This window comes from Haliotis rubra, unplaced genomic scaffold (genome assembly GCF_003918875.1).
Source record: "Haliotis rubra isolate DU_JTF1 unplaced genomic scaffold, ASM391887v1 Scf1979, whole genome shotgun sequence".
NCBI lineage: Eukaryota > Metazoa > Mollusca > Gastropoda > Lepetellida > Haliotidae > Haliotis > Haliotis rubra.
In genome coordinates, this window is record NW_025765979.1 from 42,236 (window position 1) to 61,999 (window position 19,764).

Here is a 19,764-nt window from a genome sequence, read left to right on the forward strand (position 1 = left end):
GGTATTAAAAGTAGTACCCGACGTCGCTGAGGGGCAGACTGATCGAAAACTTACCTTCAGTATGAATCCTGTCAACTGTGTGGTGGTTCTGTGTTGCATTGCAGTGATCACATGTGTGGAGATTCCGTCACGTGCCAAGGGGACGGCGTCCATTATTTACAGCAATAAAGAGAAATAAAAGGTAAGCGAACTTAATAACTACTTTCATTCATCTGTTCTAATAATTATGGTTAATCTTATAGCCATTTCAAATATTTGGGATAAGCCTTATTGCAATATTTTATATATCGATCATAATATGTATTTCTCAAGAATGATGCAGTTGTATATGTACATGTACCTTGTGGGCTATTACTACTAAGCACGGCATATAGCCGAAGAAACTGGCATAGGATGCAAGTGCTCTTTGGTTTAGTGAAACTTTAGAGCTCGTTTATTGTGCCACACAACCAAATACAACAAGTATGGTGATTCGTAATTCTTATCCCTGATAAGCAAGTACACGCCTTCAAATGACACGATATTGGTCCTACTGGCGACACATTAACATTTAAGTCATTTCAGTCGAGTATCAGAACAGAAAATAGTCTCATCTAATGGATGTGTAAAGTCGATCGATATCCTGGTAAAACGACAATGAATATATCACAACCAACTGTCCATTCCTTACATAATCATAGCACGTTTAAACAAAGACGTCATATATGCTTATTTACTGTTACAATGTTCGGATGTGCCACATCCAACAACTTAGAAGATTTACAACACGGTTCAAGCACTTCGGGAGGCCTTTGGGTGGCCTACCGGTTAAAGCGTTCGCTCGACACGCCGAAGGTCCTGGTTCCATTCACCGCATGGGTACAATGTGTGAAGCCCATTACTGGTGTCGCCCACTGTAATATTGCTAAAACATTGCTAAAAGCGGTGTAAAACTAAACTCACTCACTCAAGACCATCGAAAACCATCTTGTCATTTGCAACTTCAGCATATTTTTACTTAGCACGTGCATTCCTTTGTAATATTATTTTTAACATGTTATAATTAAGTTTAACTACGCTTGCTTGCAAATTATCAAGGCTGAACCTACACCATTTTAAACAATTTTGAAACATTTCTTGTAAGGCAAGTTCTTTTGCCATTCTTGAGGAATTTTCCGCAATATATATATATATATACACACACACGCATATACATATATATATATTCTCAATATTTCTGGTTGTACTATATATATATATATATATATAGTACAACCAGAAATTATTGAGAATTTATAGATTGTATTTTATTTTACTACTAAATGTGAATATTAGCAGAACATAACTCCAGATTCAAAGACAGGTGAACAGTTAGTATATTGTCAAGTCACCATGGGCAGCAATGCAGGCTTCAATGCGGCGGGGCATACTACTGATCAAAGAAGTTAGAAAGTCGTGGTCCATGCTGTCCCAATATCGGACCACCTCTTCTTTCGTTTCAGCAATATTTGTCAGATTTTTCCTATTGACACTTTCCTTCATAAGTCCCCAAACATTTTCTATTGGATTTAGGTCAGGGATATAGCTTGGCCAATCTAATAATGTCATATTTTGGGTCCGAAACCAGACCTGTGAATGCTTTGAACGATGGTTTGGGTCGTTGTTCTGTTCGAAAATCCGAAAACTTTCCATAGAACACATGAGCAGATGAAAGTAAAGGTCCCTCGAGAATATCTCTGTACCGCTCACTGTTTATATTCCCTTCAAATACACAGAGAGGGCGTTGCCCCTAACACAGATATGCCACCCCACACTTCAAATTTAGGACTGTACTTTGGGCGCTGACACAAAGGTTTTTCAGTTTGTTTTGGCCTAGAATTTCAGTGTATTAGGAAACAGCCACACAGAACTTTCATCTGAGAAAATCAAATTGTCCCAGTTAAAATTTCTATGCTGTAAGCACCAGTTCAACCTTAGCTCCTTTTGTTCAGCCTCGACTTTTCTGCCAACCCACTTTTTGCATGCAGCTCAGTTCTAATTGTCTCCTTACAGACAGCCACGGTTCCTCAATCAATCATATCCAGCCTTAAGTTTTCTAAACTCCTTCGTTTGTTTTTAGAAACAAGAATACCAAGCCGCCTCCTGTCACCGACAGTCAATTTTCTCGGCCTACCTGCGCCTCCCTGGTGCCATATCAATGCCATATCCATTTGCAATACTTTTCAAAACACGATAAACTTTGGACAAAGGAAAGCCTGTTCTACTTGAAATCACTTTAGCTGATCTGATGTCCTTCTTATAATACTCTAAAATCAACTTCCTCTTCTCTAAATCATCCATACTGAGGATCACTGAAAATGTCGTCTGCTAGCAAGTAAACAAAGGTGGAAAACGCTTCACAAACTAATGAAAAGAAGTGACGGAGTTGTCTCTCTTGAATGAAACCAAGCACTTGATAGCTGGTCAAGGTTGTTTTATACTAGAAATCCAATTAAACATATTCCTTAAATTTTCAATAATTTCAGGCCATACTATATATACTATATATATATATATATATATATATACACTGCTATATGATCCTAAGGTATCATATAGCAGGTACGTATACGTGTGCATGCACATTCATCCTGGTTTCATACAGTGGTGTACGTATACGTGCATGCACATTCATCCTGGTTTCATACAGTGGTGTGCGTATACGTGCATGCACATTCATCCTGGTTTCATACAGAGTGTGTATACGTGCATGCACATTCATCCTGGTTTCATACAGGAGAGTGTGTATGCGTGCATCCAGATTCCTCCTGGTTTCACACTGGTTTCAATATGCGTACACGTGCATGCACATTCATCCTGGTTTCATACAGCGGTGTGTGTATACGTGCATGCACATTCATATTGGTTTCATACAGGAGTGTGTGTATACATGCATGCACATTCATATTGGTTTCATACATCGGTGTGCGTATACGTGCATGCACATTCCTCCTGGTTTCATACAGCAGTGTGTGCATATACGTGCACGCACATTCATCCTGGTTTCATACAGGGGTGTGTGTATACTTGCATGCACATTCATCCTGGTTTTCATACAGGACGGATGTGTGTATACGTGCATGCACATTCATTGCAAGTGTGTATCCTGGAGTTCATACAGGAGTGTGTATATACGTGCATGCACATTCATCCTGGTTTCATACAGGGTTCTGTGTATGTGCATGCACATTCATCCTGGTTTCATACACAAGTGTGTGTGTGTATACGTGCATGCACATTCCTCCTGGTTTCATATCCTGGTTTCATAAAGGGGTGCACGTATACGTGCACGTATACGTGCATGCACATTCATCCTGGTTTCATAAAGGGTGGTGCGTATACGTGCATGCACATTCATCCTGGTTTCATACCTCCTGGTTTGTGTGTATCCGATGCATGCACATTCCTCATGCACATTCATTCCTCCTGGTTTTCACGTTCATCATTCATCCTGGCGGTGTGTGTATATGTGTATGCGTCATTCAAAAGCTGTTAAAATATGGTACTTGTTGGTCCTGCCTGGCGCTCGGCATTAATGGGTACAACAAAGGACTGAAAGTCGGCTCGGAGTCACTATAATGTGTCTACAGGAGTTGTGTATTCGTGCTTCACTGCGGCATGGTATCTACAGTGAGTATACGTGCACTATACAAAACCAGTTTAAGTCTGGACTAGTACAAGCAGCCACATTCATCCTGGTTTCACACACACACATGCATGCACATCGTCATATGAGCGGCATATTTTTACGTGCACGACGTTAATCCCAATTTCACCTCACCTCACTTCATCCCTAGTTTCAGACGGATGTGTGTGTATACGATGCATGCACATTCATCCTGGTTTCATACAGCGGTGTGTGTATACGTGCATGCACATTCATATTGGTTTCATGCAGGGTGTGTGTGTATACGTGCATGCACATTCATCCTTGTTTCATACAGCAGTGTGTGTATGCGTGCATGCACATTCATCCTGGTTTCATACAGGGGTGAGTATATGTATTCATATGCATGCACATTCATCCTGGTTTCGTACACACCAGTATGTGTATATGTGAATATGTGTTCTTATATGTGTGTATACGTGCATGCACATTCATCCTGGTTTCATACGGATGTGTGAGTATAGGTGCATGCACATTCATATTGGTTTCATACATAGGTGTGTGTATACGTGCATGCACATTCATCCTGGTTTCATACAGGTGTGTGTATACGTGCATGCACATTCATATTGGTTTCATATACAGAGATGTGTGTGTATACGTGCATGCACATTCATATTGGTTTCATACAGGAGTGTGTGTATACGTGCATGCACATTCATCCTGGTTTCATACAGGTGTGTGTGTATAAGTGCATGCACATTCATGGATTTCATACAGCTGTGTGTGTATATGTGCATGCACATTCATCCTGGTTTCATACATGAGTGTGTGTATACGTGCATGCACATTCATATTTATTTCATACAGGAGTGTGTGTGTATACGTGCATGCACATTCATCCTGGTTTCATACAGGAGGTGTGTGTATACGTGCATGCACATTCATATTGGTTTCATACAGGAGTGTGTGTATACGTGCATGCACATTCATCCTGGTTTCATACAGGAGTGTGTGTTTTCGTGCATGCACATTCATATTGGTTTCATACAGTAGTGTGTGTATATGTGCATGCACATTCATCCTGGTTTCATACAGGGGTGTGTATGCATGCATGCACATTTATATTGGTTTCATACAAGATGTGTGTGTATACGTGCATGCACATTCATCCTGGTTTCATGCAAGGTGTGCGTATATGTGCATGCACATTCATATTGGTTTCATACAGGAGTGTGTGTATATGTGCATGCACATTCATCCTTGGTTTCATACAGAAGTTTGTGTATACGTGCATGCACATTCATCCTGGTTCATACAGGAGTGTGTGTATATGTGCATGCACATTCATTGTGGTTTCATACAGGAGTCTGTGGTTTCATATATGTGAATGCATGCACATTCATCCTGGTTTCATACAGGAGTGTGTGTATATACGTGCATGCACATTCATATTGGTTTCATGCAGGTGTGTGTATACGTGAATGCACATTCATAATGGTTTCGTACATAGTAGTGTGTGTGTATACGTGCATGCACATTCATATTGGTTTCATACAGTAGTGTGTGTATACGTGCATGCACATTTATATTGGTTTCATACAGCGGTGTGTATATACTTGCATGCACATTCATATTTGATTTCATACAGCGGTGAACGTACACTCATGCACATTCTTCCTGGTTTCATACAGCGGTGTGTGTATACGTGCATTCACATTCATCCTGGTTTCATACAGGAGTGTGTGTCATGTGCATCCACATTCATATTGGTTTCATACAGGAGCGTGTGTCATACGTGCATGCACATTCATATTGGTTTCATACAGAGGTGTGTGTATACGTGTATGCACGTTCATCCTGATTTCATACAGCGGTGTGCGTATATGTGTATGCACATTCTTCCCGGTTTCGTAGTTTTAGTATTAGGTGCCATTCCTTACTGTAAGAATATTATCGTAATCAAAAACATCATACTAATTCTGTATGAGCTGTTTTCATCCTAATGTCATAAATACAGGGACATCAGACAGGGCATCAAATAATACCAACATTCTTCATATGATCAATTAATACTCACTAAAATACAGTAAACATATTTACAGAAATGTGTTTGATGGCCTGTTCTTGTTGATATTGCAGAATTCCCCTAGCTTTGTTTTGGATTTGGCCGATTGTTGAATTGGTTGTGTGAACTGTTGAGGAGAAGAGATTCCAGACGGATTTGTTTTCAAGGGAAGCTGCTTCCAGCCAGAGAACAAAGGCTTTAAGAAGCTGCAGCACTAACGAAGGACAACAATATATACGTCGTACATAGAGTGAGGGAGTCATGTTACAGTGGGAACTAGGGCTACAATAGCGTGGAGAAGCTGAGTTAACTACACTATGTTTAAGATCAGATTATAATCCGTGAAGCCTGTAGTATAGACAATGGATTGAGACTGAATGTTGATGAGTTGATGCTTAACACTTGTACATATGCCTTTCCATCCTTATTCTGATCATCACTTGCTTGATAACGGCGTTAGAACAGAAAAGTCGCTGTATTAAAGAAGTTGAACATCCATACATTGTTATCCTTCCTTAACCATACAACTGGTCGCCATCGGCTCCAAAGAGAAACTGAATGCACAGTATGTTTATTTCCATTGTACTGCAGTAGGTGGTTGGCTTGAATGAAATAATTAATAATTAACGCTACGAACGCTTTGTAGATCGGAACCCAGAGCCCCACGCATTACACACTATCTTAAGTGAACTGACAACGTAAGTTCAAAAGTTTACATTATTACAGTTATGATCAATGTGAGCACAAATCTAATATTTGTCACAGGAAAATAACCCTTTGTGTATACTACCAGTGTACCGTATATGTGTGCCAGTCTCTCCACTCCACATATTTGGTCTGTTTTCAGTGATTAATAGCTGCCATAATAGCTACGAATAAAACTTAATCGCCGTTCCCCATGTTAATTTGTACGTCGCTGTATGCTGATATTGAAATACAATGCTCATTTGAGGTCAGTGTTTGTATTAGTAATACAAATAATAATGACGTATGAGGACCGCCAAAACGACTGTTTATCAGACTCATGTCTGCCTGTCTTTTATCTTTTAAAACCTTTTAAAATATTTGTCCAGTTGTATTACGCCGTGTCAGCTTGACGTGGGAGGAGATAGCAGATAATGCAGGTCTTTACAGTGAAACCCAGGGGTCAGGACAACCGGGACTCGAACCAACGATAATAGTTTTCGCACGCCTGATCATAACACCCTTGAAGATCCGGGTTAGAATTGGTCTTTAGCCACTCATACGTGTCATGAGATTGATTGGTCATCGTCTTTCTTGACACGTCATCGTTTCCAATTATTTTTAGATCGATGCTCATGATGTCGATCACTGGAGTGAGTGAGTGAGTTTAGTTTTACGCCGCACTCAGCACTATTCCAGCGATATGGGGGTGGTCTGTAAATAATCGAGTCTGGACCAGACAATCCAGTGATCAACAGCATGAGCACCGATCTGCGCAATTGGGAACCGATGACATGTGTTAACCAAGTCAGCGAGTCTGACCACCCGACCCCGTTAGTCGCCTCTTACGACCAGCATAGGTTACTGAAGGTTCATTCTAACCCGGACATTCACGGGTGTCGATCACTAGATCGTCTGTTTACAGACTAGAGACACATAGTTTGAATATCAAACATCAAACATACAAACCTAAGGGAAACAACTCTGTACAGGAACTTGTAGTTCCTGAGATGACTGGGTCACCTTTTACACGTCTTGAAACTAATCAACATTGTTGCTGAAGATCAATTCTAACCCGGATCTTGCTGAAGATCAATTCTAACCCGGATCTTCACGGTATTTTGCTGATGAAACGATGGTGATCATTGTCTTCTTTGTACACGTACAACCGCTCACGAGATTTTCCATTACCTGGTGTCAGTTAAAGCAACTTTACTACATTAATGCTAGACAATACATGGCTGATTCCTTTTTCTCTTCCTTGTTCTGTGGTCCAAGTATAACTGTAGTGACAATTTATTCCCAATCCAGAAACATCCCACTCTTTAAAGCATCACAGATATGGTATCAATGCATATTTCTTTATTTAAGTAGAATGAACTCTGTGGGTGAAACTCGACGTGTACATATATCAGCCTTCAGCCAAAACCTTAGTTGTGCCCAAACCGTGACCAACTCGTATTATTCCGGCACAAGCCGAATATCGACGCGTGCCCCTCTGGAAGGACTTCATACTGGCACATGAACATCAGAACTACGTTAAACAAGAGTGAGGGAATTAAGATTTAATGTCACATCGGCAGAGTTTCATCCATATCGTGAAGAAACAATTTTGACATTGATAAAGAATATGTGTATATGATAAAACATGTCGCCAAAGTACAATAAAACACCTAAACAATCACAGGTAAATAAAAACTAGCATGTTAAGCTAAAACAAATAGCATTTTTTTGACAATACAGTATGAAAACACTGGCTATAGATCGCCACCAACTGAAGGTAGATCATCGTACTGGGGACCATGGACGTTAGAGCCCAATGATAAAGATTAAAGTTGATTTGTTATTAACAGATGTAATATTATTGCTTTGAAACTTGAAGTGAATTATAATTATTATTTTCTAAAAAAATGTTTGAAAAGCGCACGTAAAATCTTCAAAACATACCCGCAAGATCGTCAAGAAATACACACAATTAGAAAGCCGTTATGTAAACAAACGCACGTGCGTGTTTTTGTATACCTCACCGTCCACAGCATTATCCTTATAAATAAAAGTAACCACATGAGGCAAGACAATTTCTGTTAGGTATATCCTGTGTACTTTAAACATGACAATACATAATTTTTGATAGATTTTTAAACAATCATACAATGCCAAAAACGATTTAAGTACTTGAGATTACTTATATCAAAGTACATGCAATCATCATCGCGTTCTGATTGGTTTGTCATATTTTCGCACACAACACAGCATCAAGAGGGCACGAGTATTCCTGGAGTTTACGGAAAGGGCGAATGGTGACGAATGGTTGTGCCCAAATATACCTCTTTCAACAATATCATTTTTCATGGAAGCTCAATACAAGCGTGTTAATCTCATTAAACGTAACAGAAACAAGGCTAATATATAGTGAACTATTAATCGTTCGACATAAGTGACTTTATCGTTTCATTTATTCAGCCATGCACGATTGTAAAAAACGGGTGAACTTCAATATTGATCGTATGAGTCGTATCATGAAGCGGTCATAAACTCCAGATTATTGCATCGTCGAGGCACAATAATACTGATGTGACAAAGTGAACAAAATAGAAACATTTAACACTGGTCGTTGCAATCGTCACCACTCGCCCCTTTCCCAAACCTCAATAAGATAGTTGGTAGGAATCATATAGACAGAACCATAAAACACTGGTCGAGATATTCCTCTAACAAGGATGTTTACTTCCAGGTTCTGAAATAACAGAATGATACAATGTAGCAACTTATATTTAGCACTTATTATCATGAAACAACATTTGTGAATATCCCATTATAATGAAACTACAGCAATAAGTTCACAATACATGACACTGTCATGCAATGACTGCTCCCAAGTTTCACGAAACTTTGAAAAAGTCTAGCAAAACTACAGATAGTAAATTCTATGAATTAACACTGAACATGTTGACTTAATATTGATTCTAAAACTACAAACTGACTCTAAAATCCTGACATTATAACAGAAATCTGCTATATAGTTACAAAACACAATGTATCAGATCGCACCATTACCACGAAAATAGGATACAGTTTTGCACGTTACCAAATAATTGAACATTCCTGTAATTTAAAAATACTCTGAAAATAGTATAATACAAAGCCACAAAACATGGATATATTATAAGAGTGACATTTGTACCTGAAGAGTGCATCTCGACCGTCTCTGAAACTTCAACATTCAATCTATATTTGCTCTCAACAAACTCCTTTTTGACCATCGCGGGTCACTCATGCGCTCGCTCGCAGTAAACTTTTAACAGCCAGGGAGCATCTATTGTATCAAATGTCAACGACTTAAGCCACTACTACGATGTATCTACAGTCAGAGAACTTAACTACTGGTCAAATAAAGATATTATTCCAAACGAGTACACAAAATGCAAAATACTGCTGCACATTTCCTGACTAGAAACAATTCTGCAAAATATTATGATTACATCAGGGAAAACCAAACAAATTGTAGTCATGACCACACTAAATATACACTATTAGTCTCTAAAACCAAAACAGTTACAACATAATAAGACTGTCTGCATGGTATTTCATAATACCAATGTACATGATAAAATGACAAGCTCTTTATACTGACACACAAATAAAACTAACCATAGCAGAATAATTCAGGTGCAACCTAGCCTTAAAACAACATGTAATATTATTCCAAACAATCCTCGGGGGGCAACAAAATGAGCATGATAACAAACTGGTCTTATGCTTCCAAGATAAGATAACATCTCTGCACAGAACGCTTGTATACCCCATTCTTGGTGCGAACTTTGACATTTCTGATGATTCCATCCTTACCCGGATACACATCAGTAATAGGAGCAAGGTCCCATTTACCTCTGGGTGCACCATAGTCAACAAGTAACACAATGTCTCCTTCTTGTAACTGTCGGCCTTTTACTTGCCACTTACTTCTCCTCATTAATGTCGGTAGGTATTCTCTCAGGAACGCTTCCACACTTGCTGAACAAGCATTTGAACATATTCAAATCTCTTATGAAGGTTCCTAGTTTCCTGAAATGGACCCTGAGGGACCTCAGCTGAAGCTCTTCCAAGAAGAAAATGATTTGGGGTGAGAGGTTGAAGGTCATTTGGGTCACACCTTGAATAACCCAGTGGTCTGCTGTTGATCAAACATTTAACTTCAGCAAATGCTGTTGACATTTCATTCCAGGTAAGTACCTGATGTCCAATGGCAACTTTCAAGGCTTGCTTTACTTGTTTAATTAAACTCTCATACAGTCCTCCTTGATGTGGGCTTAAAGGAGTTATAAACTGCCACTTGACTCTATGAAGCACTGCAAAATCCTGGATTTGCTTTTTTCCCTTCCTCAACCAATGCCCTGAGTCTCTCTCTGCCCCTACAAATGAGGTACCATTATCAGAGATAATTTTCTGTGGCCATCCATGATTTGCAGCAAAGCGCCGAAGAACTTGGAGAAATGCTTGTGTTGACAGTCCATCAACAATTTCTAAGTGAATTGTTCTCACATTTGCACATGCAAATATTGAGCCCCAAGCCTTTGTTGTCTTGTTCCTTCCATATTTCAACAAAACGGTCCAAACAGATCAACACCCGTTACAGTGAATGGAGGGAAAATGGCATCAGTCTTTCTGGGGGAGGTCTGACATCAAGGTTGTATGACCAGGTTGTCGAAGCTTTCGACAAATAACACAATTTCTCACTACAGCCTTTGCAAGACTCCTTCCTCGAACAATCCAGTATGTTCTCCGACATTCGCATAATGTCTCTCTGGTCCTGCATGACCCATTTTCACATGTACATCCTGCATTATCAGTCTGCAAATGTGGTGACCTGCAGGTAACAATATAGGATGGATCTGATCATACTGCAAAGGGAATGCCGCAATCTGCCTCCCACTCGGATGACACCATTCGCAACAAATGGAACAAGGTCAATGAAATCCGTTTCCCAGTCAAGCATCCCTGCTTGTACATATTTCACCCAGAACAATTCAGCTGCAGATGCTTCATGACACTGCAGAGATATTTCAAACTCAGTCTGCTGTTACTCTTTCTTACTTTGTCTCGAAGTCTTTGGATGAATCGAAGACAGTAAGGGCTGTAACCCTCAAAAAGATGCTGCCAGCTTGACACATTCTCTGCTTCAATGACTGGTAACACTGGGATACATGAAGCAACAAGTTTAGATTTCCTCATCTCTGAACTGTCTTTAACAACTACTTCATCTGTTGGTTGTATAGGCCATTGCTCAGTTGGCAGTTTCAGGAAAGATGGACCATGAACCCATCTTCCATTTATCTCCTCGACAGATATGCCACGACTCAAGTCATCAGCTGGGTTCAAGGCTGTTGGTACATACTTCCAGTGACTTGCATCCCAAACAGATTGAATCTCCGCAATACGAACACCTACAAAGGCCTTGAATGATATTGAATCAGAGTGTATCCAGTGGAGTACAATCCGAGAGTCAGTCCACAATGTTACATCTGATGGCTTCTCTTTAAATTCAATACAGATTGTCTTGGCAAGCCTTGTGGCAACTAAGGCAGCCATAAGTTCCCACCTTGGTATGGTTGTTTGATGCAGTGGAGCCACTCTTGCCTTGGCAAACACCAATTGTACTTCTGTACCTCTCACAGTTGGCCACAGTAGGTATGCTGCCGCTCCATAGGCTCCCATACTTGCATCACCAAACACATGTAGCTCGGAAGAACCGACAGAGTCACATGGCTTCAGGCATCTTACAAATTCAACATGTTCAAGCCTTTTCATCTCTGCAAATAATCCTTGCCATAGTTCACACATCTCGTCAGGTAGGGGGTCATCCCAGTCCAAGGACTTGTGTCTCCAGACATCTTGCATTGCCATCTTGGCTTTTATAGTGACTGCTGCTGCCAGACCTAGGGGGTCATATAACATTGACATCTTTGACAGCACTATCCTCTTGGTATACTTCTCTGTGCTCACATCTCTGACAACAAAGCTCATAGTATCCATCACAGGATTCCATCCTAAACCTAAGGTTTTGACCTCCTCACCATCAAGACTAATATCTGTTTCATTCAGCTTTCCGCGCTTCTCCAGTGCAAGCTGTTTGCGAACCTCCTCCAGTGAACAATACCATTCCTTTATCTGGAACTGTCCTGTGGCTAGGATTCTGTCAAGATCATGCATTCTCTTTAAAGCTTCATCAGAAGTTTCACAAGAATGTATTAAGTCATCCATGTATCTGTCTCTTTTCAACACATTTGATGCATCAGGATAATCTTCCTTATGTTGATCTGCCATAAGGAGGACAACATAACTCGCCATGTCAGGTGATGGTTTGTCACCAAATGTGACTCGGAGAAGTCTGTAAACAGTAGGGCATGTGGCTGTTTCTATGTCTCTCCAGAGGAATCTATGAACATGTGTATCACTATCTTTGAGTTTTATCTGTAAATACATCTTGGAAATGTCTCCAACTATGGCTACAGGTTCTTCACGAAACCTAAGAAGAACGCCAAGTAGCTTTCCTATCAACCCTGGACCTTTGTACAAGTAGGAGTTCAGTGACACACCTTGGTACTGACACGCTGGGTCAAGCACCACACGAAGGGGTGTGCTTGGTTTATCAGGCCGGTAGACTCCGTGATGAGGAAGATAATACACTGGTCCCTGATCACAATGTGATTTACTCATATCAACTTTCTCAGCCCAGGCATTCTGTTCATATTCATGAATGGCGTCATTGTACATCTTCGCCTTTGCGTCGTCTTTCTGGAGACTGCGTTCCAGAGAACAGAGGCGCTTCTCGGCAAGAAAGTAGTTGTTTGGCAATGATGATGGATCCCTTTCCCATGGAAGACCAATCTCATATCTATCTCCCTGCTTGACACAAGATGATTGCATCAATTCAAGTGCCTTACGATCTTCGCCTGACATAACTTCAGTTGGGCAGTCACAATTGGGAGCCTGAATCCCAAGGGTCTCAAAGTCATAAAACTTCTCAAGATTAACTTTGTCAACAAAGTTAACTGAACAGATGGATGATAGACGTTGTGTTTTGTCTGGTCCCATCGCATACCATCCTAGTTTCGTCCGCTTCCCAATTGGTTCAAATGGCAGTCCTTGGCGTACCTCTTCTTCCGCATGCAGGTGACTGTAGTGTACTCCCAATATCAGGTCAATCGGTCCAGCTTTGTGTGGGAAGTCAATATCCTGCAAGTGAGGAAATGAATGTAATCATGGCCTATCCAAGGGCTCCATACTCAAGACTGTCTTGTCAATCTCATAGGCATCTATCTGGGATTCTTCCCCGCTCTCTAGATTGAACCCCAAAACTTTACTCGTCGGCTATTGATATTTTCCAACCTTTCACATCCTACTAATGACAAATGAAGTCTCTCTTGTTTGCCTTGGAGTCCAAGAGCCTTTGCAAAATCCTTTCTTATGACTGTGGTCCCTGCACCACCATCCACTAAGACATTCCCTTCCCGTGTTCTGCCATTCTGAGCTTTGAACAGTACTCTCACTACTGGCAATATGCTATCACAATCCAGAGGTGTCGTGACTGAGCTTGCTATTGGTGGATCCATGTGGAGCAGTTTATGGTGAGTCCTTTTGCAGCCATTTGTAGCACACTGTTTCCTTGACTTGCACTCTCTAGCTAAGTGTCCTCTCACCAGACAACTGAAACATAGTCTGAGATCCTTGACCTTCTGCACACGTTCTGATACAGATGAATCAACAAGTGTGGGACACTCAGAAACTCGGTGTTCCTCTTCACACATGTAACACTTTGGTGTTCTCTTTATTTGCTGCTGTGAATATACACCCCTTTTCCTATCCCTAGGGTTTGGAAAATTTGCTTTCCAATCTGTCTTGCCCTTTTCAATGTCACCAAAATCAGGATCAAACTCAACTTTGACCCTTTTTCTCACAAGGCACTAATATGAGTCACTGAAGGTACTTCACCCTTCTCTCTAAGATCTGTAGCAATAAATTTCCACTTCTCTATGAGGTGTGATGGCAGCCGGGTCACAATCTTCCGTAGATTATCATTGGCATTCACATCTGCATAGTAATTTATGCGTTGGAGGGTTGCAATGCAGTTAATTAGGTCCAGTGAAAAGTCACGCAAGGCTTCTCTATTATTTCCAGGAATCTTTGGCCCCTTTGTCAGCTTGTTAATAAGTGCACGTGCAATAATGCTTGCCTGACCAAACTGATCTTGTAGAATCTTCACGGCTGTGGCACACATTGTTCCACTTGAACCAAGTCCAGATATAGCCCTCTCTGCATCACCTGATACATGCATTCTCAGCTGCATCATCCTATCATCTGACAGATGAGGTTTATTATGAATATGAATTTTGAACTTCTCAATAAAGTTCACATACTCCAGAGGGTTTCCATCAAACTTCCCTAAGGTAACAGTTGGAATGTCTTTGCTGGCTTCCAACTTAAATAGAGCCTCAGCAATAGACATATTATTCAAATTTGAAGGCAACTCTGTCTCTGTAAACTCAACTAGACCTCCTATCCATGTATCAAATGGCTGGTTCTGTTGTAAAAGGTCTGGCTTCTCAACTGCCGATGACTGTTGTCCAGTATGTGAGCTTTTGCCACTGGGCAAACTTGATGGGATATCATCTTTCTCACTGGTGTTAGATTGTGACTGATCCGGTGAATCTGTGGATGTGTCTGTAAGATTTTGTTGATTTGCCCTGTGTCACCAGAATGACCATCAGCTGATGAATTCTGTTCAGCATTGCTCCCTGAACCCGATGGAGTAGAATGATGAGACTTATTAGCATGATTAGACTTTGTAGTCTTCTGTTTCTGTGATTTACTGTGTGATAGATCTTCCTCTCCATTTTCACTAAGTGACAGTAAGTAATCTTCAGCCTCTTCCTCAAAGGTGTAGATGTCATTTATTACATCAGCCTCCCACTGGTCTAACCTGGCAACCTGAGTTTCATCAACACAGGTATAAAGTTCTGCATGTATCTCACAGACCTTAGTATAGTCTGTACGTAACTCCTCAAGTTCTTTCAACAGTCTTCGTCGACTCACATTCTCTTGAGCAATAGCTTCTTGCACTCTGTGGATAGTTCTAGTTATTTTTCCTCGGATACTCTTTCTCTTATTCTTCACCAACTTGATTCTCCCTTCAATATCTTGGGTATGTAGATCATCACCCGTGCCAGTATCATCAGGTGATGGTGAACTCATGATTCTCTCTACCTACCAAGCTGAACACAGTACTTTACTCTTCAGAAAATTGGCAGGAATCATATAGACAGAACCATAAAACACTGGTCGAGATATTCCTCTAACAAGGATGTTTACTTCCAGGTTCTGAAATAACAGAATGATACAATGTAGCAACTTATATTTAGCACTTATTATCATGAAACAACATTTGTGAATATCCCATTATAATGAAACTACAGCAATAAGTTCACAATACATGACACTGTCATGCAATGACTGCTCCCAAGTTTCACGAAACTTTGAAAAAGTCTAGCAAAACTACAGATAGTAAATTCCATGAATTAACACTGAACATGTTGACTTAATATTGATTCTAAAACTACAAACTGACTCTAAAATCCTGACATTATAACAGAAATCTGCTATATAGTTACAAAACACAATGTATCAGAGCGCACCATTACCACGAAAATAGGATACAGTTTTGCACGTGACCAAATAATTGAACATTCCTGTAATTGCAAAAATACTCTGAAAATAGTATAATACACCGCCACAACATGGATATATTATAAGAGTGACATTTGTACCTGAAGAGTGCATCTCGACCGTCTCTGAAACTTCAACATTCAATCTATATTTGCTCTCAACAAACTCCTTTTTGACCATCGCGGGTCACTCATGCGCTCGCTCGCAGTAAACTTTTAACAGCCAGGGAGCATCTATTGTATCAAATGTCAACGACTTAAGCCACTACTACGATGTATCTACAGTCAGAGAACTTAACTACTGGTCAAATAAAGATATTATTCCAAACGAGTACACAAAATGCAAAATACTGCTGCACATTTCCTGACTAGAAACAATTCTGCAAAATATTATGATTACATCAGGGAAAACCAAACAAATACACTAAATATACACTATTAGTCTCTAAAACCAAAACAGTTACAACATAATAAGACTGTCTGCATGGTATTTCATAATACCAATGTACATGATAAAAATGACAAGCTCTTTATACTGACACACAAATAAAACTAACCATAGCAGAATAATTCAGGTGCAACCTAGCCTTAAAAAAATATGTAATATTATTCCAAACAATAGTCTTCATGGCTTTCTAGGCCATATACGCTTATGGTGCCAATATCTGATGCTCAGAGTAGCGTCCCTTCTGCGAAGTCAGGTGAACGACGGGCTGACAACGACCTCGGTCCTTAATAATGTACAACTTGACACAAAACATCAGTTTTAGTCATATCAGATTTAGTTGCATTTCCTGTCCTACCTGGGATTTCTGTATATACAAGGACTAAGATTACCGCGTGTCATCTCGCAAACAAAAACGAAAATGGCTATAAACTGCCCATATGTTTTCGTTCAGTTTACCGGTGAATTGGTTATAGAAATACTAAATAATATTACACACGGAAAGCTGATGGAATGGTTGGAATAATATATAAAAGAAACAATTATTATATCAGAAATGAAAATGTTATTTTAGTTGGATTATTTACTGTATATATTTGAAATAAGAATGGCCATAATGTAATTATGTTCACGTGACCATTTATGTAAACAATATTGAATATTTCAATTAAACTAATACAATATGTTAAGAACAAAAGTCGAGATATACGAAGAACTGTTTTCATAAAAGAAAAAATGTTGCTAGATGCAGATTGATGAATTGCAAAACAAGCATAGTCGATGTCTCGTATATGGGTCACGACACAGTGTATTTGGCAACCTTGGCAATTACAATTCACTAAATTTTCTGATAAATGAAGCATTCTATGTAGTATGTATTTCACTTCAAGTAGAAATCGTCGAATAGGCGAGGTTTCCGGATATCCTGGGTCCGGAAAAGTGTGCGTCCCCTAAATGAGTGTAAAGTTTCATTTCCCGGAACTTGGTGTCTAACGACTGTATATTCATGCCCACAACGCGATCAGAGGATTATTTGCATCTGTTGAATTTGCCGTGTCAAGTTGTCCCTGTAACGTTTCTCTAGTTCACGGATGGCTGCAGTCAGTTTGTGAGGTATTCTGCTCATCTGTTGCTCATGCACATGCGTACTTTGTATCTTGGCTGTTGCCCTAAACAGGTCTTGTATTTGATCATTCGCCATCTTTGATTGTGTCCCAATGTTGACAAGCACGGGAGGTTGTAGCAGAACTGGAGAAATTCTTTCAGGAAACTGGGAATGTTCTTGAGATATCCCTTCAAAGTGATATCGTCATCTAGTGTTATGAACACAAGCACTATTTTGTGTGATATTGGCTTCCTAGCAATTGCGCTGGCATGTTTGAAGAGCAGTTCCTCTTCATATGTCATTGGCGATGCCTGTACAACAAGCAAGAAAGCATCAGTGGAACTTGCCCTGCTCACCAACTCCTCAACTGTAGTCTTAATGTTCTGGCTGTTGTGCAAGGAAAAACCTGGTGTGTCCATTATCTGAAATGTCCTGTTATCCACGCTTGCCCGTCTCTCTTGACATACTGTTGTAGGTTTAAGTAATCCAGGTTCTCGCCTGCAATTGTATTGGCAAGGAGACTTTTCCCTGTCTTAGCGTAGCCCAGGAGCACAACACGCACGGTTTCTTTGGGAACTGAAACACAAATGCGAACATTTATTACAGTGAGTAGTCATCAGCGAGCTGCATTTTGCCTTTGAAGAAGGCAACATGCAATTGATAATATTTTAGCTATAAACTCACAACACTGAAATGAAAAAGGCATCAGCCGATAATTTAGAAAACGCGTTATGATACAATTGTTTTCACAGGTATGACATAATCTGTGATACTAACCTTCATCGCGTTCGTAGATCCTCAATATCGGAGTAGGAATTGCCTTCAGCTTGTCCTGATTGGTCTCGAGTTTGTGATGTGTGGCGGATACCATGATGTGCTTAAACTGTGTCAAGTCCTGACGAGACTGGTGGAAAGATTCTATAGTCTCGATTGTCACTTCATCGTGGGCATGGCTGAAAATAGGCATATTCACACTCCTTATCTCTGACCATCCCATCACACAGAGATTGCGTGTTAGAATGTTCGTTAGCCATAAGACCCAACACTAGGCTAAGTCAATAAACCTGCTGAATATACAAAGTACCTAGCATGTATGATCGCTTAGCCCCAGTCAACCCATTCTTGAAGAACGAAGCTATATGTAAAACAACCAGCTCAATATGTCATGCCCTTTACAATAATTCATTTGCTCTGATGGAGCAAATTACCTCTAGTATACAAACCTACTTTCTTTTAGTCTTTTCCTCCATGCTGTCACAGATAAGTAGTGTTTTTCCGCTGCGTTCCAGTCGTTGGGCAGCTTCGAACATGAACACTGTTTTCCCAGGTTGTGATTGCAGATCAATATTGTCAAGTAACATTGACAACTGTTCTTTCTTCAAAACCCAGAACGCTCCGACTTCACCATTTTTTAGATGACATTGGGATCCTTGTTCTTGCAACTGCGGCTGTTAAAGCAGTCTTCAGTCTTTCAAATTTCGAATCGTTCATGTTCTTTTGATTAGGAAAGCACGATTCAATTACCATAGACTTTCTCTTATGAACGGTATTGTGAAAGTTTTTCTTTTTGAGATATAGTTTTTCCTCGGTGGCCAAAAAGATAAGATTGAACTTTTCTGCTGTGTATTTTCCAAGAATTACCCTCATGCGGCGAGCCACTTCAGCATTATACTGATCAATGCCATCAAATGCCTCAGATGCGAAAGATATAAAAATAGGAAGGCACCTTCGTGTAATGATTATTACGTCACAGTGCAAAATATCAGGAGGTTTGCTACTTGGCAAGTTTAAGGTTGTCGCCATATGCGGATGTTCCTTCTCGAGAGTCCCAACAAACTTCAGTGGTAGTATTGCGGGATCTTCTTTAGTACCTAAAGAAGTATGCAGTTACCAGTATTAGACACATACATGTCAGTCAAGTATTATCAGGTGCTATACTGTTTTGACAGTTTCCATACAGAGTCTTTAAATTTGTCGATATGGATTAGACTATCGACGCTCCATCATCTATAACTCCAGCACGGTCATTCTATAAACTACCCTAGTGTAGGTATTGCAACACGTTTGTCCTGGGGTTATAGAGCATGACAACAATTATAACGCGAACTAAAGGTG

The 19,764-nt window shown here is 40.1% G+C and overlaps 1 protein-coding gene across 1 annotated transcript; it reads right to left on the reverse strand.

Moving 5' to 3' along the window:
* Window positions 1-11,390: 11,390 nt before the first annotated feature.
* Window positions 11,391-15,629, reverse strand: LOC124275051. Its single transcript, XM_046710525.1, has 3 exons — window positions 15,057-15,629; window positions 14,611-14,856; window positions 11,391-13,613 (listed from the first exon to the last, which is right to left on the reverse strand). The coding sequence occupies exons 1-3, from the start codon at window positions 15,627-15,629 to the stop codon at window positions 11,391-11,393; spliced, it is 3,042 nt and encodes a 1,013-aa protein (XP_046566481.1).
* Window positions 15,630-19,764: the final 4,135 nt, after the last annotated feature.